The sequence below is a fragment of the Cebus imitator genome, unplaced genomic scaffold (genome assembly GCF_001604975.1).
Source record: "Cebus imitator isolate Cc_AM_T3 unplaced genomic scaffold, Cebus_imitator-1.0 Scaffold5, whole genome shotgun sequence".
NCBI lineage: Eukaryota > Metazoa > Chordata > Mammalia > Primates > Cebidae > Cebus > Cebus imitator.
This window is the reverse complement of record NW_016107320.1, coordinates 10,596,302-10,621,765: the sequence shown is the minus strand read 5'-3', so window position 1 is coordinate 10,621,765 and position 25,464 is coordinate 10,596,302. Positions and strand designations below refer to the sequence as shown.

Genomic DNA, 25,464 nt, shown 5'->3' with positions numbered 1-25,464 from the left:
CTGAGAGCAAGGTGGGGATTAGAGGATGGATTTAGAAACATTAAAAACTAGAGACAAGGATACTCAAAAGTAGAGTGACTATAAGTTATTGCCCAAATTGAGATACTTTTGAGGAGGAAAAGAAACACTATTAATAATTGTGCCAAGGAAAATAAAACATAGTTTCACTGTGCTCTCAAGGAAGGTGCTTACCTTATGAAGATTTGAACTTGGGTAGCATTGGTAGAGATGAAACACAATCTATCTAAAATATAAGCATGACTAGGTCTCCCAAATCTTAAGCCTCATTTACCCCTACCCACCAGATAAACTGGATAGTCTCTGGGTGGCAAACATTGCTACATGATCTAGCCTCTATTTTTTTCAGCCTCATTCCTGGTCATCCTTCCTTTCATGTTTCGTTTGGCTTTGCTTAGCTTCCAAAATAGGTGATGCTATTTATACCTCTGTGCCTGTGAACACACCACTCCCTTGGAGTAGAACCCCTTTTACTCTGTTTTAGTTTATAAGACAACTGTTACTTCCCTGAAACTTTCCCTGAGCCTTTAAAGAGGGCCCATCCTTTAGATCTGGTCACCATATATACCACACTGCAATATGGTCATTCATTTAAAGAACTGGGTTTGCTTATGGGGCTTAACCTATTATGTATGAAATATATGAGCTATGGTTTTGGTTTTTCTAGTAATCATTAACAATTATGCCTGGTGAAACCATCCACAGTAACAGTGTCCCTTGAAGACATTTCATTATATAACTGTTCAGTAACATCTAGTTATTAAAATAGTGTAATTTGGTTTTTAAGACTCCTTTTTTTTTTTTAGTTGTTGTTTGAGACAGGGTCTTGCTCTATAGCACAGGCTGGGGTGAAGTGCTACAATCTTGGCTCACTGCAGCCTTGACCTCCCAGGCTCAAGCCATCCTCCCACCCCAGCTTCCTGAGTACCTGGGACTACAGGCATTCACCACCATGCCTGACTAATTTTGTTTTATTATTTTTATTTTCTGTACAAAGTTTCACATGTTGCCCAGGCTGGTCTCAAACTCCTGGACTTGGCAGCAGGAGGGGGCATGTTACCTTCTGAAAAATCAAGGCCCTCAAAGTTGCCAGAAAAAGCACATACAGTTTCATATTTTACTGAGGTGGGTTGTTTAGAATGGCCACAAATGTCTGCTATAACATAAAGAATAGTTCACTACAAACAGATTCGTATCATAAAAACTCCATTCTTATTAAGAGAATGGCCAGCTGGCCCATCTCTTAATCTCATTGATAAAAGATATATGCCTGTTTTCTTTTCACCCTTCTGGAGATGAGGTCCTCTCAAATAGTCCAAGGACATTTTTGAGTGCTTAGGTCTGCATGAAATATGAGGTGTGTATATATATGTGTGTTTATTATTTTGTTTTTATGTGTGTGGTTTTTGCTACTAGGGAAGAAAAAACACAATCATCTCCACAATAATAGCTTATACTGCAGTGTTTGTGAGCCCATTAGTAGGAATGAAGTTCTATCCTTCCCCATTTTCCAGAGCTAGATTTTTTTTGTCTTTCTAGCCTTGTATTTGCTCTTATTTTATGCCTCGCTATTTAAAACTACTATAGCATCTAAGCACCCTAAAAAGGATAATGTTTTCTATTACCACCATCTCTACCTTCTCATTCCTTACCCCAAAATGTACCTACTGGGCAGATAATACCATCTGACAAAATAGAAGTGGTTGAAATGTTCCATCTGGGCTGAGCCCAAATTCAAAAACGTGTCCTTTTGTAAATTCTTCAGTAACACAACTTACAACATTTTTGATTCTAGTCTAAGCATTTGGTCAGGAATATCCACATGACAGTGTAATTGGAAAAAGAAATGAATGTTTGCCTTTGGTTTCATTTTATTGCTTTTCAGAAGAAAGCCCCGTATAATAATCTTCTGGTCCAGTTCTCTCCTCTTTAACCATGGGGTAGGGAGGGTTGCAAAAGGGGAGCTGGGAGAGGAGTAGTAGGAACTTCCTGCTCCATCTGTATCATTCTCTTATTGTAATATTGGTAACAAGAACCTCCGAAATGAGATTGTTGATTTTTAGAATCCTGTTTGAATGCCTTAATTTTATAAAAATGATCTAAAGGCTGGCACCACAACCAGCCTTTGGCTCATGCCTGTAATCCCAGCACTTTGGGAGACCGAGGCTGGTGTATCACCTGAGGTCAGAAGTTCACGATCAGACTGGTCAACATAGTGAAACCCTGTCTCTACTGAAAGTACAAAAATTAGCCGGGCGTGGTGGCAGGAACCTGTAATCCCAGCTACTCAGGAGGCTGAGTTTGCAGTGAGCGGATATCACACCACTGCACTCCAGCCTGAGCAACACAGCAAGACTGAATCTCGGGGGGGCGGGGGAAGATCTAACATATGTAAGACAAAATTTCCCTCCCTTGAAACCATTCCCAATAAAATGTATAAAAAGAAATACCCCAAATTTTTCAAATTAAAGGTTTTTTTTGTTGTTGTTGTTGAGTGATCAGTGCTGGTTTCCTCCCTTGCACAAGGGGTAAAGCCCTGTGGAGGGAGGAAGCCACATCTGGTATGGAGGGCTTACATACCCTTGATCCAGGAGAAGCCCCAGGACTTCTCACCAACAGGCTAGTTCTGACAGCTCCAATTTCATGCCATGGCCTTTGTGTCAGGCCACTCCAGTCCCTGTTCCCACAATGTCACTAAATGCCCTCTATGTTATGAATGGGACAATGCATTAAACCAACTCTTTGTTCTGTCTGTGGCAAGACCTGGGCTACAGTTGGAAGGAAGCTGTTGAATGCAATGTTTTGACATTAGGGTCACTTTAAAGGAGGAAAAAAAAATCACTGGGTTTAGACTCCTCTATCCCTTAAACCTCTATAGAAAACTACAGGAAAATGTATTCTGGAGGGTGGAAATCATTGAGTGATAGACCTTACTCCTTTGTCTGGTGAATTCCTATTCATCTTTTAAGACTCAGTTTAGTGACATCTCCAGGAAGCCACCCTCACCCCTCTACCCCTCTTTAACCCGATCCTTAGAATGGATTAAGAGCCCTGATTAAACATAACTGTTCCACTTCCATTAAATCATCACTCTGCCATATTGGGGCTGCAAGTCAGACATCGGCAACAGGAGTGGATAGTCAATAGGAAAAATGGAGCAGACTTGAATTACAATACAGCATAAAGACATGGTTTGGAAGATCCCACTGTGCTCTGTGTGTGTGAGTGGAGGTCATGGAGAGTCCGTAAATCCAGTTCTCACACCGATGAACTAAGAGGGAGGGGACTGCGGTGGGTGTAGAGGTAAAGATGAAAGGAACCAAGCAGCGTGTTCCAGCTCCATGAACTTTGAGGAAAACAGGCCTTGTTCTCAGCACAAGTTCAGGATGGCAGACATGCAGTACAAAATGAAAATGGGTTTTCGAAGGATATTACAAAGAAAAGATGACACATGGCCTTTTCCTGATTAATCACAAGCTTAAAAGCTGAAGAACTCAGACCCAAGCAGTTTCCTTACAGGGATGAAATAATTCACCCCAGCTTAAAAAGAAGTAGTAAAAAGGTATTTGCTATTTTCAGTGTTTTTCTAAGTAGTTTTGAGCTGTCAAAAGGGAGCGAGGCTTGCCAAGGAAGGTAAATGGCCTGTAGCCCAGAGACAGGTCATTTCCTTAGAGATAACATCTGGGAAGGTTTCAGCTACCTGAAAAGGAAAGTGCAGCTTCCTGTAATTTTGTGGTTTTTTTCCCACATTTTAGTAGAGAGAAAAACGCAGACCAAACAGATTTAAAGTCTTAGATAAGATTCTTCTGTCTCTGTCTGCCTTCTTTGACAGCAGTAGACATAGAAGGATAAACCAAATTGGTTACCATGGAACTTCTGAAGCATTCAAGTGGTGACCACATGAGGCCAACCTGTCTTTTGAGGTCTTTGGCCTCTTGTGAGTTTTTAGCTATTCCTCTCTCTTTAAAATTGCAGGTAAGTTATAAATGAGGTGCCTTGGAAAATGCGACATTGCCCTAGGTTGGCTCTCATGTAATAAGGTGGAAGACGCTGGATTTGAGAGAAATAAACTCAATACAGGCTCACTGGATCAAATACAACCAAGGGAGGGGGATGCATAACTAGGAGTGTGTAGGAAGCTGTGATTCAGGGAAGGCAGACTGAATTATACCTCATATTTGATTTTTGCAGCATGATATGTTTTAAAGCATATATGTAATAGGCCATAACCACAAATTCAAACAGGTTTGCTTTCTTAAGTAAATCAACCCTGTGGGTAAAAAAGAGGTGACTTTCCTACAGGGTACTCCATTATTAATTAGGTCTGTTTAAGTGACTAACCTAAGGTTTTGGGTAAACTCTCCAAACTTTCTGATCCCCCGTTTCCCCCACTTGCCAATTGGAGATGTTTAGACAACAGCACTGTTTCAGATCTATGAGGAAAGAATCTAGCTTTAGACAACTGAGGCAATAACATGAGATTCCAACATAGGACAACCTGCACACATATCCTTTAAGAGTCAGCCTCACCAGCAACCAACTGGCAGAAACTCTTCTTCCATGCCTCTCAAGCCCTGTACAGCAGAAAGTTAAAACCACTGGACACCAACACTTTTATAGAAATAGCTATCGAAATCTGTTTAAACCATCTGTTTCTCTGGCTTTTTTTCCTCCCAGTGTTTTTCTTTCATGTGTTCTCCGCTAACAACAACAAAAATCTATTCTAAAATCACCAAGATGTTATGACTAAAAATGCCAGAGGTATATATCCAGTTTATGAGAGAAATTGCTTTCTGAAGAGGAGTTAGGTTTATCTTGTGTGGAGGAAGAGAACATTTCCAAAAATATTATAGTTGCACTAAGAAAATAACCAACTACTTTCATTAAAAGAGAATGCGACAAGATTTGTATTTGTTCCTGTAATTGAATTTAATGCTGCTGAAATTTGTCAAGCCTGAAAGCTATTGAAGTTTCAGGTCATATTTTTACATTGCCAAAAATTGCCTAAGAAATTTTCTCTTAGGCTATATAGAGTAGGTCTTCTGCTGACCTTAAAAGAATTAGGAATCAATCACTGTATGTATTTGCCTCATACTTAGGACCAATGAGTGCCTCTGGGGATATTTTCCTTTAAGAGGAACACTCTGTGAGACAGTTAAGGTTTATGGAGTGGCCCTGCTACTGACCTGTCTAACAATTCACTGTTTTCCATTTGGTGTCTCCCATGCAGAGACTGGTTACCATGAAACTGTGGAGTCACATACTTTTTCACTTCAGCCAGTTTTGCAACAATTTTTATCCTTTCTAGAGTCTGTGATCTCATCTATACACCTCTAAGTCTCATTTTCTTAATAGTTTCAGATTTTCTACAAAAGTTCCATTCCATATTTAATTTTTTTTTTTTTCTTGAGACAGAGTCTCGCTGTCACCCAAGCTGGATTACAGTGGCATGATCTCAGCTTACTGCAACCTCTGCCGTCCAGGTTCAAGCAATTCTCCAGCCCCAGCCTCCTGAGTAGCTGGGATTACAGGCATGCACCACCGCACCCACCTTTTTTTTTTTTTTTTTGTATTTTTAATAGAGACAGGGTTTCATCATGTTGGCCAGGCTGGCGTCGAACTCTTGACCTCAAGAGATCTGTCCGCCTCAGCCTCCCAATTACAGGTGTGAGTCTCTGTGTCCAGCCTAAACTGATTTTACTGTGTCATTCTTTGTCTCTCACCTGGGTTCACCTTGGTTGATGGACATATAAATCTCCCAAGAATTCTCCTCTGGGATGGCACCGTGTGGTATGAGTAAGCTCACTCCTAAAACAAAAGAAGCCAACAGATTATTCATAGATTTTTACAATTATCTTGAAGTTCCTCACTGAAGCACCATACAGATACCTGGAAAATTAGCTACTTTTTCATGGTAATTTATGAACTCTCAATCCTTGGAAAGTTTAAAGTTCAAGATGATAAAAGGAAAAACATTGTTTTATAATGGTGACATAAAGAAGGACATATTATTCAACTGAATACTCAAATTAGTCTTTTTTTTTTTTTTTTTTTTTTTTTTTTTAGTCTTCCCAGCATTGTCTAATTCTTTTAAAAGATTGAGCATTCTATGACCAGGCAATATGAAACATATCAGAGAACATAAGAGATTATCCATGTATCACTTAATCTGCTCCAAAATTTAAAAATGTATTTTTCTATCTCATCACTGTTTTGTGAAAAAGTATATGAAATATTGGGTGAGCAATCTAATACTATGCTAGAACCTGGGATGAAACTGTCTTATCAATTGTGCATCTGGAAGCAAGTTTTAGGTGGTACTCAATGGGGTATTGCATTTTGTCAAGAAAAAGATAAAATAAAAAGCATCTGATGTGCTTAGGAGCCTTACAGATTATTACACAACCAGTATGACCCTTTCCAGCAAACAGAAGCTAGAAAGCTTTAAGGCGAAAAGTTACTTAACCAGAGTCATGTCAATGTCAAATTGAAAAAACTAACAGCCTTACTTTCATAAAATCATACAATGCAGGAAGAGGAGGCATAGAGAGCCACATCTCACTGCATCTTAAACGTCCTCTCTTTCCCCTTGAATGCTGTGAAGAAAATATTACACCTTGGCCAAGAGAGAAGAGTCTAAAGAGGGCAGGGGATCACTTTTATGTAGCTTTTTGTTTATAAAAAGAAATGAACTAGAGACATAGTAAGATCTTACAAAATAAAATCTCAAAGCTTCCTCCTATTATTTGAGTAAGGCAGCTCTCATCTTTTCTTCCTTTCATTAGAGCTAATATAATCATTCAGAAAACTTGCAGGTTGCTGATAATTTAAATCTAGAGATGATAGGCTTTCCTAATCTCCTTCTATGTGCCTGTTAGCAGCTACAGAATCAAAAAATGTAAGCCTTGTGCAAAACACGTTATTTGTGATTCACATTTATGAGCATTATTCAGTAACATGCTAGTTATCATCAGTATCTTTCACTAGCACTAAGAATAAGGCAGATTTAAATCTTGGTTACAGCTTCATAACATGGAGATCTATTTATATTCTGGACCTTAATGTTAATAGAACCATAATTGCCACACTTACAGACCTCCAATCTGGCTCTTCCCTTCATTGTCTACTCTTCCTTAAATTCAGTTGCCAAATGAAGGGGCCTCCATTATAACCCTTCCTGCTGCTAAGCACAAGCTACAATACATAGGACAGCCGGTATGCTTGGAAGTCAACCTGAATACATGCCCTAGACATTCTGTCTTCTCTTAGTTTTACCTAAAACTTCCTCTCTGCTGCTGCTCCTTCAGGCTGTCTTGGTCATGTGATGACACATGCAGTCTGTATTCTTTAGACTAGAAGTACAGGAGGCTATCATCAAGCAAAAATAATAATATTAAATCAATTACACTTATCACAAAGCCAGCCCTTGAGGAGGAAGCCAAAAAACACATCATGAAGACATAAATGAAAGAAAAGAATTCAAAATTCTTAGTAAAAAAGCCAGGCTCTGAGACATGTTAGCTTCTATAGATCATCATAGCCTGATGACCAACTCTTATAATAAAACAGAAGAAAGATGTGTGAGGACATTTGAGAAAGAGCTGTCTGTGTAGATCACATCTTATTCCTTTCAAGTCAGTTCAATTCTGTGTTTTGATTGAAACATTATTCAGAATACTCCTAAATTCAACCTGAATCTATAGGATCACTGGAGCTTTAAATGATTTTCTCTCTTCCTCAATCAGAAATGGTGTTATTATCTTTCAGACATACTTACCCCTCTCCTCCTTTCCAAATATGCAAATACTATGTGGAGTCTGAAATAGTATACATAAAGGCACGTGGGGAGTGGCAACTTAACAGTTTGTGAAGAATGAGAGGCATGGTGGGACAGCTTTATGCCTGTGATTCCCTAAAGTATAATTCATTTCAATATGTCCCTCTCCAGTTATCTCTGATTAAAGAAAAATATAATATCCCATACTCTGTTGCCCTAACAACCTTTTATTTGATATGATCACAGAAGCACCAGTGTGAGCTTCCTGTTTTATATTTGGAAAAAAAAAAAATAGAGAGTGTGGAGACCACCCTAACCTTTTGGAGAAGTCATTGCCAGGCAAAACAATTTAGGATGGATGGCATTAGAGCAATCTAGTTTCAGTGCCTTGCTTTCTTTATACTTTAGGTCCCTAGGGCATATTTTGCATTTATTTCCTGCAAATAACAGAGCATATGTTTTACTTCCCCACAGTTATTTTACATCAAACTCATTCCCAGTGAAGAGCTTCAATCTTGTCCAACACTCCTTGTCAGGAGCTTTGAAAGCGCCCCATTTCAGGGAGAAACTGTTTGGGAATCACTGACAATGCTATGAAAACTTTCAGTTTTCAACATGAGTGCTTCTCAAAGGTGAAGATAAATCTGATTCATCATGATATCATCTCGCTTTTGTTGATGAACAGCAAACACAGCCAATGAACAGGTTGGTCATGGCACTCCCTCTACCCGCGTATAAACGCAAGGCACACACACTAAGAAAGGAGGATGCAAAGAGGGAGAAGGATTAATGGGTAATTTATCAACCAATAACTACCGAGAGCCTTCTAAGTGCCAAGCATGAGCTATAAATAGGTAAGATAAATGCACATCTTTATATAATTATTTGTTTTTATGGCATTTTTTACGGGACCGCATCTTGCTATGTTGCCCTCACTGGTCTCGAATTCCTAGACTCAAGCGATTTCCCCACCCCAGCTTTCTGAGTAGCTGGGACTACAGGTGTATGCCACCACACCCTGCCAAACTTTATATAACTCTGATATGTCCTGTTCCTTTTGAGAGGTCAAGGCTTGTATTCTTTTTCTTTCCTCAGGACTCACATGTCTGGTCTATGGATTCTTAAGGAAAAGTTAATTGGTAGATCTGGCTGATTGACTCCTTATCCTTTGACTCCCCTAACTGCCAGTCATCAACTGGAAGAATTAAATCATGCATAGACGTTCACGCATTGACACTCATACACATTTGAACCAAGATCCTTGCCATGTCCTAACACACTGACCAAGGAAGATTTAGGGAATGAGAAGTTTAAAAAAACAAAGCCTTTCAATTAGGGCTGCCATTGAGGGCTAATTTGATGAGGTAAAATATGCATTGAAATGGAGATTTTAAGGAAGTAATTGCTCTGGGCAAGAACAAGAAAATATTCATCAACCAGAAATGAGTTTCAGTATCAAGTCACTAAGCTACTAGAGGGGTCAGTTTAGCTAGAATGGTAGAATCGGACTAGTCCTATTACAGATTTTATTTATGGGATGAAATGCTTGATTTGAGAGGTTAGTTAGCTCCACCCTAGAGAGACATCTGCCTAGACTATAATTGCCCTGACTCAGTGCTGGCCCATTGTTTGACAAACACCTGCAGATCCAACAGATTACTACCTGCTTCAGTGCACTACCTAATTCCCATTGCTTAGAAATCCGAGCAGAAATTGACCTTCTCTACCATCCGTTTAGGTCTGAAAACTACTCCACAGAAAGGACATCATTTTAAAAGTGATCTGGGCCGGATACCTTAAGTCTCATGTCAAAACATCATGACAATCTCCTCTTTCTAGCCAAAAGAAGGAAAAAAAAATGTGATAATTCATTATACTGACATAGTCCTGGATGTGAAGCTTGAATTCAAAACAGCAACTCCACAATGACCCCGCATCCATCAGAAAGTAACACTATATAGCAAGGGCTATGGAGTAGGTCAGTTACTGATGAGATGTTGTTTCACTAAATTATCTAAATTATCATAAACCATGCCTAGGTACAAACATGGCCCTGGTCTGTCATGTGAGATAATGTTTTAGTGCTTTGTGATCATGTCTAGGAAATACACTCCAAAGGGGCTTAAGGCCTGGGGACTACCTAAACCTTTCAGGAAAATATAGTTATCAGCTCTAACAGGGAATCAGAGGGAGCATTCAATCCATGGTGAGATGAAGATTGCAAACTCTATTCTTAGCATTCATTCTGGTTTGCTGTGTAAATCAAGTGGACTACTAGAGCCACAGTATTTCCAGGTCTGACAAGGGGACAGTAAACATCATAAAATGAATCTGATGGGAAGTTACTGTGTAAAAATAAAACTTTTAAACAAATGTTAGAAAACACACAAATACACACTTACCACCCACCTGTATTTGGCATTACTAAGCGCCCCCCTAAGTGGCCAAAGACACCAGTTGTCCTCAGTTCTGTCCTTGTGGGGAGTGATGACAGATTTTGGATGTAGGGCGTTTTGTTTCTGGGATGCATCGTACTAAAGCTGTGGTTGTTTCCATGGGGAAAAGTTCTGGAATGATTCTTGCCATGGTACTCAGCTCTCTCAGACACTCCTAGGGAAACCATGAATGAGCTCTGGACTTTGACTTTGATATCAGACAAAGGGTTAAAGAGTGAGGACTCTGTCATGAGCTCCTTGTCCAGAGGGTCCTGCAAACAGATGGGTCCGCTGTATGTCCGGCTTACTGTCAGATCTGGCTGCATGGCGGAATTCAGGAGCAGGGAGTTACCTGGTAAAAGAAAATTGATCTGTCACTCAGAAACTAAAAGGCATCTCAGTTACCCCTGTACTTCTGCCTCTACAAACTGCACAACAGCCTGCATGGGTGCCAGCAGTTCCAATCCAAGCTAGCTCTTCTGGCCCACACTGCCAGGTTGGGCTCTAGTGACCAGGACTTTTGAATCAAGAGCCCTAGCTTTCTGAGTCCAGTCTCTAAATACCACTGACCCAAATCTTTCACTTTCCAGAGATCTTTCCATGCTATCTTTTCAGAACTAGTTATTTCTGGCACTCTGTCAGGCAATGAACTCAGGTATTACTGTTTATGTGATAATTTTAACTGGCAAAGAGAAGCTAAAATTAAAAAAAAAAAAAAAAAGGAAGAATGATGTTTTGCAGTCCAGTTTGGAGCAAAAATAACATCTGTTCATTTTAAATGGCAGGAGTTAACACAGCGTGGTGACCGAAGCTACATCGGTTCCAGTGCATTTCATATGGAATTCTGGGCAGATTCTGGAGCTGGGGAGGAAATGATGTGTCCTTGGAGCAAAAGGGTCAGGGCACCTCATGAATCGCACCACATCTGAGTAGCCAATTTGCTCTAATAATTCATATGTCACCCTGCAAGGGAAAGAATGCACCACCCAGAGACAGTGAGAGGCTTACATTCTACATGGGGAGCAGCTTAGAATGGTTTCCTTTCTGTCTCAAAATAAAGGGAAAACAAAATATAATATCTTTGCAAAAACATGAGAAATTGGGCTTTGTCATCTGCTGGGGCCCACCGATTTTTTCCAAGCCAAATATTAAAAAGAAATGCTGTGATATTTTCTTGTGATGAAGTAATCTCATTTGTTAGTAAATAACAAAATAACCCTCAGTCCCAAGCTTCCCACCCATATCAGTCCGTCAATGTGACATCTCAAACTGAACCCAAACCATATTAAACAATTTTCCTTTGGGGCCTGACAAAAATGTTTAAAGCATGATCTTTTTGAAAATGTTGCAATTCTGGGCCATATTGTATAAGCCTTTATTATTTTTCCATTTTCATAATTTGCAGCGACGCCAGCAGGAAATCTATCACCCTGACTTTTCCCACCTCTTCTTCTGATGCTCCAAGAATCCAGAATCAGAGAAAAATACATACACAAATTGAATGAAATAAATAATGCTATAGAGCTAAAGGATCATTGCTGATGCTTTCTCCGCCCCTCCACCCCATGCATGGGCATGTTGTACCAAGGCCCAGGCACCATCACAGAGACCTCAGAAACCATCTGCCTCAGTCACCTGACTTTTTTTTTTTTTTTTTTTTTTCTCTGAGACGGAGTCTTGCTCTGTCTCTAGGCTGGAGTGCAGTGATGCAGCCTCAGCCCACTGCAAACTCTGCCTCCTGCGTTCAAGCGATTCTTCTGCTTCAGCCTTCTGATTACCTGGGACTACAGGTGTGTGCCAGCATGACCAGCTAATTTTTGTATTTTTAGTAGAGTCACCATGTTGTCTCTACTAAAGCAGAGATCACTTTAAAGTAGAGATTTTTGGTAGAGATCACCATGTTAGCCAGGGTGGTTTCGATCTCTTGACCTCATGATCCACCCTCCTCAGCCTCCGAAAATGCTGGTATTACAGGCGTGAGCCACTGTGCCTGGCCCACCTGGCTATTTTATCTCAAGCCCTAGCCTCTGTAGTTTAATTTTTGGCTATGCTTAGAAGATACCCCTAGCCTAAGCAACACACGGAAGCAAAAATATTTCCTAGAGTGAGACAGCACTTGAGCGGGAAATGCCCGATTCTGGACATGTGTACATATGATAGTATCCACGGTCGGAGGAAATTGGCTGCCAGCTTGACTGAGGTCTGACCAGCACCGGTCACCCACCTCTGCTAACCCCAATCTTCTCTTTGGAAATCCTTTTTCAAGTCCCTGGTCTATTCTATGTATGACATTCTATTTAAAAGGCTCGCTGTTCACCTTGCTGGGGAACTGAATGTGTTGCTCAAGAACGGATCTCTCTAAGACAGTGGAGGTGAAAACCACAAGATATCAACATGAGGCAGATCACCATAGTAAATACAGGGAGAGTTGCACTTACCAAAGGATTTTTGCTTATATCATTAGTTTTGTGATATAATATTGGCCAAAAATAAAAATAAAACAAAATGGTCAGATAAGTTTGGTAAGACTATATATTGTGTTAGAGATTCACAATGCACATAAGTTGTGTTTGAGTGCAGGCAAGTCAGCACTCCCCAGACAAGTATAAGCCAGGGGTCCACCTCTCTCACCTGCTGCCTGGTGCTCCATGGAACCGCTGGAATCCTGTCCTAGGGTGAGAGGAATCAACCAGCTTCTAGAACTCTCTTCACTGCATTTGTGAGCACTTTCCATATGCCAAGGGCTTACCCATGTTATTTCAGGTAATTTCATCCTCACAAGAACACTTTGAGGTGAATGTTACCAACCCCATTTTATAGCTGTAAAAATTGAGACTCAGGCGGATAATGGACTAATTGATGGCAGTTTTAGACTAAAATCTAACTTCAAAGCTGGTAGACTTATGCACAAAGCTGTCACCCACACTAATATAGCTCCTGTTTTCAAATGTTATGGTCTAAGTTATTGGTATTTTATTATTTGATGAAAATGTTTCTCGTTTTTTATGTAGCATAAAAATCAGTTCTTGAGCAGACACAGTGGCTCATTCCTATCATCCCAGCACTTTCAGAGGCTGAGGCGTGAGGACTGCTTGAGGCCAGGAGTTTGACACCAGCCTGTGCAACAGAGTGAGACCCCGTCCATATTAAAAAATTAAAAATTAAAAAAAAAACTTAGCTTGGTGCAGTGGCATGTGCCTGCAGTCCCAGCTATTCAGGAGGCTGAGGTGGGAGGATCACTTAAGCCCATGGGTTAGAGGCTACAATGAGCTATGATTACACCACTGCACTCCAGCCTGGGTAATACCACTTAAAAAAATTCAGTTCTATATTTGGATTTGTTTCCAATTAACTACATATACTAAACTATATGTTCAAAATCAGGGGATGTGTCCCTTCTGAGGCCTAACTCTGAGGTCCCCAGAAGTAAATGGCAAGAGGGAAGGTACTCATCTCTCTGGCCATCTCCCAGTTTTTTCCAGCATGCCTGTGTTTCCACTTTGGAAGCCTGTCTACTCCAACACTGCCTTGCACTGAGACTCCTGGTTCCGAGCTGTAGGTACCACTGATGCACAATACACAGAAATAAAGGCGACAATATTGATGATGGGAGCCAAAGTAGAAAACTTCATCCTCTGAAGAGAAACAGTTTCATTTTTTCTAAAACAAAAGCTGCGTATGTTTCATCCCCACCTTGCAATAGGAATAGATTTGGTTCCTATAAAAGAATTAAATGACTCTGTTTTGAAAATGGGTATTGCTACAGTTTGACATGATAGATTTTCCTTCCCCCACAACTAAAGATTGCTTGGACTTGGCAGCAGCTGAGGATCATTTAGGCTGGAATTTCATTTTTTTCCCCTGGCTAGCTGACCCATCATCTATTCTCTAAAGTCTGTTTACTTATTTAAAATAGAAATAACAAAATCACTCCACTTCATAAATAGGATAATAAATATAACAGGGAGGTTGTGATATAGGTGTTAGCCCTTAGTCTTAAATAATCAATACTTTAGTTAACTAAATTAAATATACATCCACAAAGGGACTTTTTAAAAAGAAGGATAATTTGAAATAAAATACCTCATTAGGCTCACCATACATCAAAAATGGAAACACCTCATTGAAAATGTTGCTGATAATAAACTGAGATCCTTGTGTCCTTGCGACAGACAAGGACCTAAGGAGACCACTTCGCCCAGCCTGGTCTGTTGGTGTGTGAAGACAATTTGGTAGCGGCTCCCAGTGCCAAGAGCTACCTTCACACGGGGCCCAGGAGAAGGCTGGGGTCCAGTGTGAGCGCAGTCTATGGCAATGAGGACGAGGTGTGGAGGGACCTACGCCGCTGACCTTGGCGGACTGTTTTGAAGTTGAAGGTCTGGAAGCCACCTGTCAATGCAGAAGAGTCAATGACGTCCACGCCATAGTCACTCTGGCTCCGTCTATAAAGGGTGACACCAATGACCAGGACTGCAACGGCCACGACGGCAGCGCCCAAGCCCGAGTACAAAGCAATGTCGCTGGCACTCTCAATGCCTGAAAGACACAAGAGAAATGGTAAGTGACCAGCATGGGCACAAAGCCAAAGACCCACTCAGGGATACAAAAGGAAATGCTATTGGAGTTTTGGAGCTACTGCTCAGAGAAATGACATATGTACAGTGAACTCAAGTTGTACTCCCTTTCACACAATAACCGTGTTTCTAAAATGCCTTGTATAAATCAAAGGGGTGCTAGGCAAACATCTTAACTGCATTAAGGTAGCTTAGCATGTAATAGACTCTTGAAGAGAATCAATTTTGCAAAGAAAAATTTTTTTTCTAGTAAGAGCAAACACCTCAACATTTTAGGACATCATGTTTATCTGCAGAACACTTTTTACATTTTACTTTTACCAGAGCGAGGGCAGACCCACACACAATGATAAAATATGGGCGATCTTCTCTGCTTTTATGAAACCGGGGCACATGCATTTGCAGAAAGCAGTCTGGGGCAAGGAGGTAACACAGTCTATGAGTTGAGAGAAAGACCAGAGTTCACAAATATGAATGTTAGCTTTGGCACAAATCATTCAGATTAAGAGTACACTGACAACATCAGTTGAGGGCACACAGTCGTTATGAGAGAATTTTATTGTGGGATATGAAGGTCTTGGTCCCAGGTGCTGTTATGTCCATGGTAAATGTTTTCTGACACCGATTAAATGCTAGACTCTAATAATTTATCGTGGAAGAGGACTGGTCGCTAAGACGGCACATGCTGTTTCTCCCATACCTCTCCTACTCCATCCTATTGAATGCATGGGCAAAGCAAAAATAAAAGCGTTAGTTTGAATTTAGAATGTGGGTGCCTCCCCACCCAAGTTGTGCAGTAGCTGCTTTTCACCCTTTCTTTTAGATGTGTATTGGGTATGGTTATTCCTGTAGCAGATCCATAATGCCTCCTGCAATACAGCATGAGATTTATGTGAGATAACGTAATCCTAAAAGAGATGTAATCATAGAAGGTGTGTGGAAATGGAAGGTGGCAATTGCTAACTACATAGTTAATCTTCCTACAGATTATGTGGTAAGTATACTTAATGGGTCCAAAAGTAATTACTCTGTCACCCCATGTTGGGCTTAGAGGATAACATGAACCCATCATATATTTACCTTGTAATTGTGCAGCACTTGCTATGCATTCACCGCACCCTAATATGGTACTTATGTTGTAAATGAGTAAACTAACCACACAAGGAAAGTGAATTTATTTTCAACAAAGTTAGTGGACTGTAAAATAAGGTGCTACCAAATCAAAGAGTGAACAAGGAAATCAAGCAGAACCAGTTCAGTAATAGGGCAATAAACACATAAAAGTAATTCACAAGGGAGAACACAACCACCAAAAAATTAAAAAAGAACAGCATCTGAAAGGTCAGAGGTTTATCAAATACATTTAATAACCAGAACAGCATGGTGGCTGCTGAGAAATAGGATGTGATTTAGACCTCCGTTCCAGCTACATGATGATTCAAATGTGAGAGAGACAGGGATGGGGCCTACTGCTCCCAGCACCCAGAACCATGGCTGTGATGATCATTGTCAACCTCAATTTCTACATGTGCCTGTGTCATGTGGGGAAGAAGGAGGGCAACTATCATTCTTAAGCTCCCACCTTCCCTCTACTCAATTAAGTGCTTTGGAGGGAATAATTATACCCAGAGCAGATAGAGGATACAGAACACAGCAAATGCATCATGCCAGAGTATGGGAAGCAGTGAGGGAGCTCTGGATTGAAACCAACTAGCATTTTCCCTCCCCTTCCCCCGGTTCCTTGGGCACTGTTGACTGATGACACTCTCACCTTAAAAGGTGTATCTGGGGAGAACACACCTGCTCAGCAAATGAGCACATACAGAGAAACAGCCTGGCAATGTGCAGAATGCAGCTGCTTTGTTGCTGAGTTGACAAAGTAGAGAGAAAGACATCCTCAGTTTTCCAGGTACTAAAATAAGAAAGACCAGAAGCCAGGAGGATGACCAGGGCAAACCACCTGGGCTGGAAATGGATTTCGGCTAAGACAAAAAACCAAGCAGCAGGAACAAGTTATCTTTGTTTCCCTGGATTGCCATTTTGTCTTTGTCTTTTTTTTTTTTTTTTAGGTGGAGTTTCATTCTTGTCCCACAGGATGAAGTGCAGTGCTGCAATCTCGGCTCACTGCAATCACCACCTTCTGGCTTCAAGAGATTCTCCTGCCTCAGGCTCCCAAGTAGCTGGGATTACAGGTGCCCACCACCATGTCTGGCTAATTTTTGTATTTTTAGTAGAGACGGGTTTTCGCCATGTTGGCCAGGCTGGTCTCGAACTACTGACCTTGTGATCCACCTGCCTCAGCCTCCCAAAGTGCTGGCATTACAGGCGCATGCCACCATGCTTGTCTAATTTTTGTATTTTTAGTATAGACAGGGTTTCACCATGTCGGCCAAGCAGGTCTCGCACTCCTGATCTTGTGATCTACCCGCCGCGGCCTCCAAAAGTGCTGGGATTACAGGTGTGAGCCACAGCGTCCGGCTGCCATTTTGTCTTTTACATTTCCACTCCCTACCCACCAGGTAACCAGGTAACCTCCAGATATAGATCCTGCTTTAGGAATGGCCCTTGGTATGCCTGCACACCAAAGTATCAATGTTTGATATGGCTCAGTGTGTTTCCTATCCCAGGGACATTTGTAGAATCCATTTGACTTAAAGGAATAAAATACTAAATTATATGATTTAAAAAATGAATAGAGAAACTTCAGAGACAGGGTAGGGAAAGAAAGGACAGAAACCTCCATGGCGAGCACTGGTTCCCTTAAGGCTCACCTCAACACTGGGACAGCATGACCTATAAGCTAAGTGGCAGAGGAAAGGGATGTCTATGGAGAGATGAGCAAAGAGGTAATTATTTTACAGAGCAATTTGTCCTAGGAATTATGAAGTTCAGCTTACAATATTTCACTAACTCAACATTTATTGAGGGGCAGCAATGAGCATGCTTAGATGAATTAACACATGGCCCATATTGTCAGTCATTTCCTATCTACAGGTGGTAAGGACAGGGTAGTGATGAGATATGGGTATTTCAAGTACAGCCACAGGCATATACACAAGTCCTCAAAGCCACATTTTACACCTCAAGGGATGGAACCAGACATCCTTACCTACAGCTCACATTCCCCTGCAGTTGGGTCACTGGGCTTCTTTCTTTTCTGTTTCAGTCTTCTCTTTTCCATCTACCTGCTTGTACTTCACCTCATTCTATTTCCTCTTCCCACCTATACCCCCATCCCACTGTTTTCTGATCTTTCTTTCCAAGAGTATACAGTGGCTTTCTTTGTAAGGATTTCTGTGTGTTTACAAAGTTGAAGTGATTCTCCTTCATGTGTACAGTGCTAGCCCCAAGGTTTAGTTCTAGATTTTTTACTCTGGCTTCATGAGAGAAGGGAGAAAGGGGTGTGTATGTGTAAGCACACATGCAGTTGATCAATGACCCTGCAGAATCATCACATACACACGTGCACACAAGCACACACTCATTTCTCCTAAAGAACCTTGGAAGTTTCCGCCCCTCTTTTTCTGGGAGAATTGCTCCAGCAGCAGGACTGCAAGGTGCAGTCACTTCCCAGGGACTGGTAGCTTTTCCCATGACCATTCCTGTGCACAGGCTTTCAGCCCTTTATTGTATTATCATTCATCCCAAATGAAATTGTAATTGGTATCTCTGTTAGACGGACACCTGCTAACAAGAGGCCATATGTAGTGGTCAGTGTAATATATACTCCCCCAACTCCCCTAGGCATCTAGACCTTAGCCCTCTCCATCTACCCATCAGTCACAGTACCCAGTGCAAGGTCCTCCTCTCCGATTAAGGTGACTCTGTCCTAGCCAATCCAGCCAGTGCTGCTGCCCCGTGGTCTTCTGAACTCCTGGTATCACTTGTACTTCCTAGATCTCATTTTGGAGTTGTACTTTTGATTGTTAATTTTCCAAATGCCAGTGAGGTGCTTTGTTCTTCCTAACTGCCTTAAACTCTTCAAAACAGCAATATCTCTATAATTTTCCAGAGAACCTTGCCAGTCATCACAAACAGCTATTTATTGATTGCTTGCCTGGCCTCCAACTGCAAGAAGAGAAATATCAAAGAAACTACAGTCTTAGGTTGATTTTAGAACCCCTGCTGCCAGGATTCTCTTTTCACTTACATTTACACATATGATTATACCTATCCAGTCTTTCAAGTACAGTGTGGCTGGTTTGTTTGCTCAAAGTCATTTTGAACAAAAGCCCTAACTGAGCAGGCTATTCTGTCTCTTTGTGGGCACAGGATACTTTCCCAACTTTGTTTCATAAACGAAGCTTTACATATCAATGTGTTACAAATCTCTTTCCTGTTTTCTTCTTCCCTATTTTCCTCTGTCCCAGAGTCACAAAAGCTTCAGGCAAAGCTTAGGAGGACTCACCAGGTGGCAGCAAAAATTGCTGTGTACAATCTACAGGTATTAAAGCCCCCAAACCCCACAAACAATGCAGAGAACTAACTGCAAACTCTCTTGTATTTCAAATTAGAAACTACTGAGGAATGTGCTCACTGCTGGAAGGGACACAGAACATCTGCAGGGAAGGCTGCGAAGATTAATGGAGAGCTGGAAACTGGGACCCTGGAGAGGAAATGTTTATGGGTTCATTTGGCCTGGAGAAAACAGAGCTGTAAAGTGACTTCCTGGTGATCTTGAATACATAAAGCGCAGTTACGAGGAAAGAAGAGGCCTATGGTCTGGGTGGGTGCTCAGTGACCATTCGTTTATGATGAAGCTAGTAACCAACCCTTCACCATCTTTAACAAGAACTGAAAAAGAGGACATGACCTTTTATTATAGCAATTGGGACTCTGGTTAGATATTACAATGACCTTTTCTACAATGAGGGTTGTTAAAAACCCGATTGTATTTCTGTGGAAGACTGTGAAATCTCCTTTCAGAAAGTCTCTAAAAACACAGCACGACTTTACAGTACTCTGCAGTTATTTTAATATTTTGGTCAAAGCTGGGGAGAAGTACTAAATGACCTTTCAATGCCCCTTTGAACTTCACAGTTCAGGGAATAGGTATTAACGAGATTGATGGCTTTATGCATGATCATCATATCCAGTCATTTGTTGTCACCAGTGTACCCAAAGGACTCTATAGAAGGGCTTTTCAGTTGGCTTTCCTCTTCCTTTACATAACTCCCCTCTAAAAGATGTGTTAATGCCAGCCACTTACTAATGTAAATTTAACTCAATTCTCATATTATGACCTTAACTATATTACAGGTTAGAATCTATTTTGCAGAATTCAGATAATTGACTGAGAATTAATATAGGAGCATAGAAAGTACCTTTCCAAACATATGATATTCTGTTTTATGTCCTACTGGATATTGCAGAATGCCATTGCTGCCATTTCAGAAAAACAAACTTGAATTGGTATATATGAGGCAGTGAGTTACTAAAGAATTCACGTCATAAATACAGCACATCCTGAAAAGGCTAAGACAAACAGAAAACAAAGCAGTCAGCCTTGGAGATGGAATCCCATAGAAAGCCAGGTAACAGACACCCTAGGAAGTACCCTCAGCATAGGAGGTGGTGTTGATACAAAGTGCCCTGCCAAAATACTTAATTGCATGCCGAAATACAATAAAACAGAAGTCATTGTTAAAGTTGCTGATATGTGCCATCATCAAAAAGTAAGCTTTTTTTTAATGCATCAGAAAATAGCTTTTAAATGGTTAGCCATGGCCAACCATGCTAAGAAATTTCAATTGTATTTGCAGTTTTTAGAATCTTGTAACATCTCTGCCTTTCCAATTTCCCAACCCCGAAAATCTCATTTTGCTATTGGAGTTGTTGTTTTACTATTGTCATTAGTGACAATAGCAGCTATATCTTAAAAAAGCACTTAGCAGGCACTGTTCTAGGACTTTACATATTTATTAACTCATTTTAATCCTTCCAACAACCTTCTAAAAATATCTTCATTGAGATGTGTAAACTGAGGTGAGAGAATTACTTTCCTTGTTCAAAGCCTCATGATTGGTAAGTAGCAGAGCTGGGACTCAATCCCATGCAGGCTGGCTCCAGAATCAATGCTTTTGATCACTCTCTATCCAGTGTTGACCCCTGTCTTCCTGAACACTGCGTGACAACCTCTCAGGAACCACAGTAACTCAATAACTGAGCACTAACCTTATGCTGACTTCTCCTTCTCTGAGAACTACACAGATGATTGCATTCTCATCCTCATAAATAAAATCTATGAGGTAGGTTTTATATATTAATATCTTATTTTACTGATGATGACACAGTGTCAAGTAAGTTGGTAACTTGGAAAATGCCAAAGTCAGGCTTTGGACACACGTCCATCTTCACCCCTAAGATGCTTAACCATGACACAGTGTCTCTTCCTTGAATCTCCTCTCTGTCCTCTCCACACGGGCACCCAGGTTAACTTGCCCTGCTGGAGGAAGTCACTAATTACAGCACTGGCATTATCAAAAAACTGATGCTATGTAACCTCACCCAGGCTTTCCTTACAACTCAATAATTATTTTATGGCCAAATAGTGCTTTCATCACAACAGCTGCTCTGAACTTTGTTCCTTTTCTTCAAGACTCCTACTTCTCACCTGCTCTCTTTCTTGTTGAAAAAACAGAGACCATCCTATGTGAGTTCACTCTCCTGCAGCTCAAAATTCCTGTTTCTTCATCCATTTTTCTTTTTCTTTTTCTCTGTTCCCTGAAGAGCTGCCCCATGAGGACCTGGCCTCATTCATTATTCTCTTTTGGTCTTGTATCTTCAAATTTTTCTTCCACAGCTGGGCCTTGCCCCCTGCCTACAAACAAAGTCTAGTCTCTCTAATCACCTCTTCCCAAGTCCTTTCCACAACTTACTCTTTCACAGACTTCTCAAAGATGCCACCTTTTCAATATCTACTGAATTCTTAGCTCTTTGTCTACAAGAACCTTAAGCATTTTTTAGTATTAAGTATTTTATAATACTTGTTCCATAATCTCCCCAACCAGTTAACCTCATACTGTTAACAGAAAAAGGAACAAACAGAATACATATGTAAGATTAGAAAATGTCCTAGGAAGTATAAAAAGGTACATGTGCTATGCAAAAAGAAAGCTCGCCCTCTAAATACCACTTCTCCAAAAGTAATCACTTTTGATAGTACCTTATGTGACCTTTCAGGAAAAAAAAATAGTATGTAAATGTCCTCCATTTGTTTTTCTTTCTGTTTCTCTATCCTAAAGGCTCTATATTGTACTTGTTTTACTATCCTTTAAAAAATTACACTATCTTGTTGATCACTTCTTATCAGAACATAATATACCTACTTGATTCCTTTTTCATTTGCCCAGCCCATACTCAGGCTGGATGATCATTTATTTAACTACTCCCCTACGGTTACATCATTGTTTCTATATCCTGTAAAGTCTGTGTTTGCCCAAACTACTGTTCTCTCTTGAAGGTCATCTCAACTGCATCAACTATAACGTTCTTCATCTTACTCTTTACCACTGCTCTGCAGCAATAGACAAGAATACCAAACCACCTTTTAGAAAAAAGTCTGCCCGTTAAATTTGATTCTCTTGCTTCTCTGACCTGTTCTTTACTGATTGCTTAGTAACTACCCTTCATTCTTCTAGTTCTAAATACAGCTATAAAATTCGGTTCTTGGCCCTTTTTCCTTCCTCTGTTCTTATCTAATTGGATAATCACTCACAGGCAGACAGTGCCAATGATTCCCTTGATCCTGAACAGTCTCAGATTAACATCTCCTACCTCATCTTCTCTCTGAAGATCTGTTGCTGTATTTCCTTCCTGCTAGCTGGATAAAACCACCTGCATCTCATGTTCACATCTCACATTTGTCATCTGATTTACAGATTCATCATCATCAGCATTCATCCTCACCTCTTCACATATTTTCTTCTCTTGAATTCTCCATTTTCCAGTAATGGCACCACCAGGGACATGGTTCAAGATCAAAGAGTCATCTCTGAGTCTGTTTCCACTGACTCCCTCCTCAAACCACTCACATGTCTGAGTGATTGTGTCTCCAGAGCCTCTGCCATCTCAAATTCAAAAGCAGACATCCCAGTGAACACCCACATGGGACAGTCCCCTCCACCCACACTAATAGTCTTTGCTTACTCGGAACCATTTTACCCGTGGATGACTCTTCCCAAACCTTGTTTAGTACGGCCACCCCGACATCTTTCATGACTCTGCAGGATGGACTGGGTCCACTCCTGGTGGACTTCTCTCACTGCCCAAGACACTTCTGCCCTGCTCACACTACATCTCAATGCCCTTTACCCAGCTCTCATCTGTGTGAACCCTGTTCTCTGCTCAAACCTTACTACTCATTTTTTCAAGTAGACCATGTACTTCTGCAGACTTTTAGTTTTGGTTCCAACTTTTTACCCTTACTGAGAGCCTCTCTCTTCCAATAACTGCTTCAATTCTAGCCAGCTTTACAAGGTTGGCAACAAAGGTCGTCTGTTCTATAAAATATTTTTTGACAGTGCTCATTCAGACATGTTTTAGAGCTCCTTTCAGTAAGTTTGCCAGATTGAACAAATAAAAGTTTGACCCACAGTTGAATCTAAATTTCAGATAAAAAATGAGTAGCTTTAGCATAAGTATTTCCCATGCAATATGTGGGGCATATTTATCCTAAACATTAATTTCATGTTTCTTTGAAATCTGAATTTAATGAAGGTTCCTTTATTTTATCTGGTAATTCCACCTTTGAACTGTGAAAGAATTGTGCTTTTGCCCATCAGATGGGGAGACAAAACGGAAAACAGTGTCAAAAAGGACAGAATTTGAACTCCAGCTTTTGAGAAAACTACTTTACTTTATGTGTTATTCTGAAAACGGAAGATATAAACTCTACAAATTTTTAGTTACTGAGAGGTAGAGAGGTTTGGCTTGTAAATTCTCATTTTTAACAAGTACCCAAGTTATTCTGGTGCTAAAGAACATACTATTAATAGTTTATCACTTACTCGTCGTGTCTGTGCTTAGGTCTGAGGTATTTAATTGACAAAATTGCATCATGTCCATTAAGGGCAGAGTCAACAAAATCATCGAAAATGGTAGTAAGAAAAGACACACTTATGACTGCATAAAAATTAGATCATAAAAAATAGAAAATAGTACAAAATGTACAAATGTTACACATATATATGGGCTGAATTGGTTCACAGTAGGAATGATTCTGAAGGATGAAGCAAGTCAGGCAATTTTCAGAAAGTGCTGTATTTATGTAATTGAAAATAACCAGCAGGAGATGAGGAAAAATGGACAAAATGGGGGGGAAAAAAGAGTTTGAGAGAGTGGTTAGAAGATCAGCATCAATGCCTGTAGCTTAATGTTAGTTTAGGAGAGCCTAGAAGTCTTTTGAGAATTGAAAAGTCTGACCAAAGAACACAGACGGTTTTGTGGGTTCCAGATCCTAATCAAGTCTCCATAGCTTAAAAGAACATGCCAAGTTGCCAGTGTAGCCCCCATATCCTCTGAGGAATTCTGTACCTAGTGAAGATCATAAAGAATATAGATCTACATTGTCTCACTCTGAATGATCCCAGTGCCTTTTGGGGAAAGGTGCAGAATGCAGTTTTCTTCAGTGAGAAGAGCATACCTACTTTTCAGGCTTTAAGGATGCATTCAGGCCATCATTTGGTGGAAATGATTTCTACATGCATGCATTTTGGGCTTTAACCTAGCATCTGGCACAGAGTAGATGACTATTACAAATAGTTTCCTTACCTCTTCTTTTCTCAAATCACATATCCTCTTTCTTTTGTCTTGTATTAAAATTGTGGGGAAGATATATTTGTTTTACTGAGTCAAGATTTGTATAGGACAACTGTACAATAAATGTCCTCTACATGAATGAATAAAGTTTACTATACTGAAGGAAAATCTTGATTTTGTTTTACTTTAACACCAAAAGGTCCATTGAGAAGTTAGCAGGAAGAATGGAAACCACAGCACAACATATATTTATTGAATATCTACATGCTAGGCTCTATGGTAAATTCAATGGGCGTAATGATGAATAAGACTCTACACTGAATGACAGATGGCAGGGACTATGTCTATCAGACACACCAGAATAAAAGCAATACAAATATAGCACAAAAATAGGGGACACTTTGATACTGAGGCAAATTACAAGAGCGACTAACTCACACTTAAGGTGAAATGGTGAAGGCCTTGCAGACATGACATCTAAGCTGAAACTGAAGGAAGAATAAGTTAAACAGGTTAAATGTTAGAGGGAAAGAGACATAGGCAGAAGTAACAGAACACATAGGGGACACTATAGGCCAACATGGCCACCAGGCATTCAAAATGAGCAGCTTTGTTTCACTGAAGAATACAGCAATGGTGAGAGGGTAGGAAGGAGAATGCCTAATGGTGAAGATGATTAAGAAAAGAAAGCTGGGGCTGGGCATGGTGGCTCATGCCTGTAATCCCAGTACTTTGGGAGGCTGAGATGGGTGGATCACTTGAGGTCAGGAGTTCGAGACCAGCCTAGCCAACATGGTAAAACCCTGTCTCTACTAAAAATACAAAAATTAGCCAGGCATGATGGCAGGCACCTGTAATCCCAGCTACTCGGGAGGCTGAGGCAGGAGAATTGCTTGAAGCT

At 40.5% G+C, this 25,464-nt stretch overlaps 1 protein-coding gene across 9 annotated transcripts in view; it reads right to left on the bottom strand.

Moving 5' to 3' along the window:
* The window catches only part of UNC5D (unc-5 netrin receptor D), a 559,094-nt gene that overhangs the window by 58,176 nt on the left and 475,454 nt on the right, over positions 1-25,464 (bottom strand). For 4 of the 9 annotated variants that reach the window (XM_017536229.2, XM_017536248.2, XM_017536272.2 and 1 more), the window contains 3 exons: positions 14,581-14,766; positions 10,205-10,582; positions 5,742-5,826 (listed from right to left, as the gene is read on the bottom strand). In XM_017536229.2, the coding sequence (XP_017391718.1) occupies positions 5,742-5,826; positions 10,205-10,582; positions 14,581-14,766 (649 nt within the window). Of the gene's footprint in view, positions 1-5,741; positions 5,827-10,204; positions 10,583-14,580; positions 14,767-15,504; positions 15,520-25,464 lie in introns of all 9 variants that reach the window. The other 5 variants (XM_017536221.2, XM_017536266.2, XM_017536257.2 and 2 more) reach the window with 3 other exon arrangements.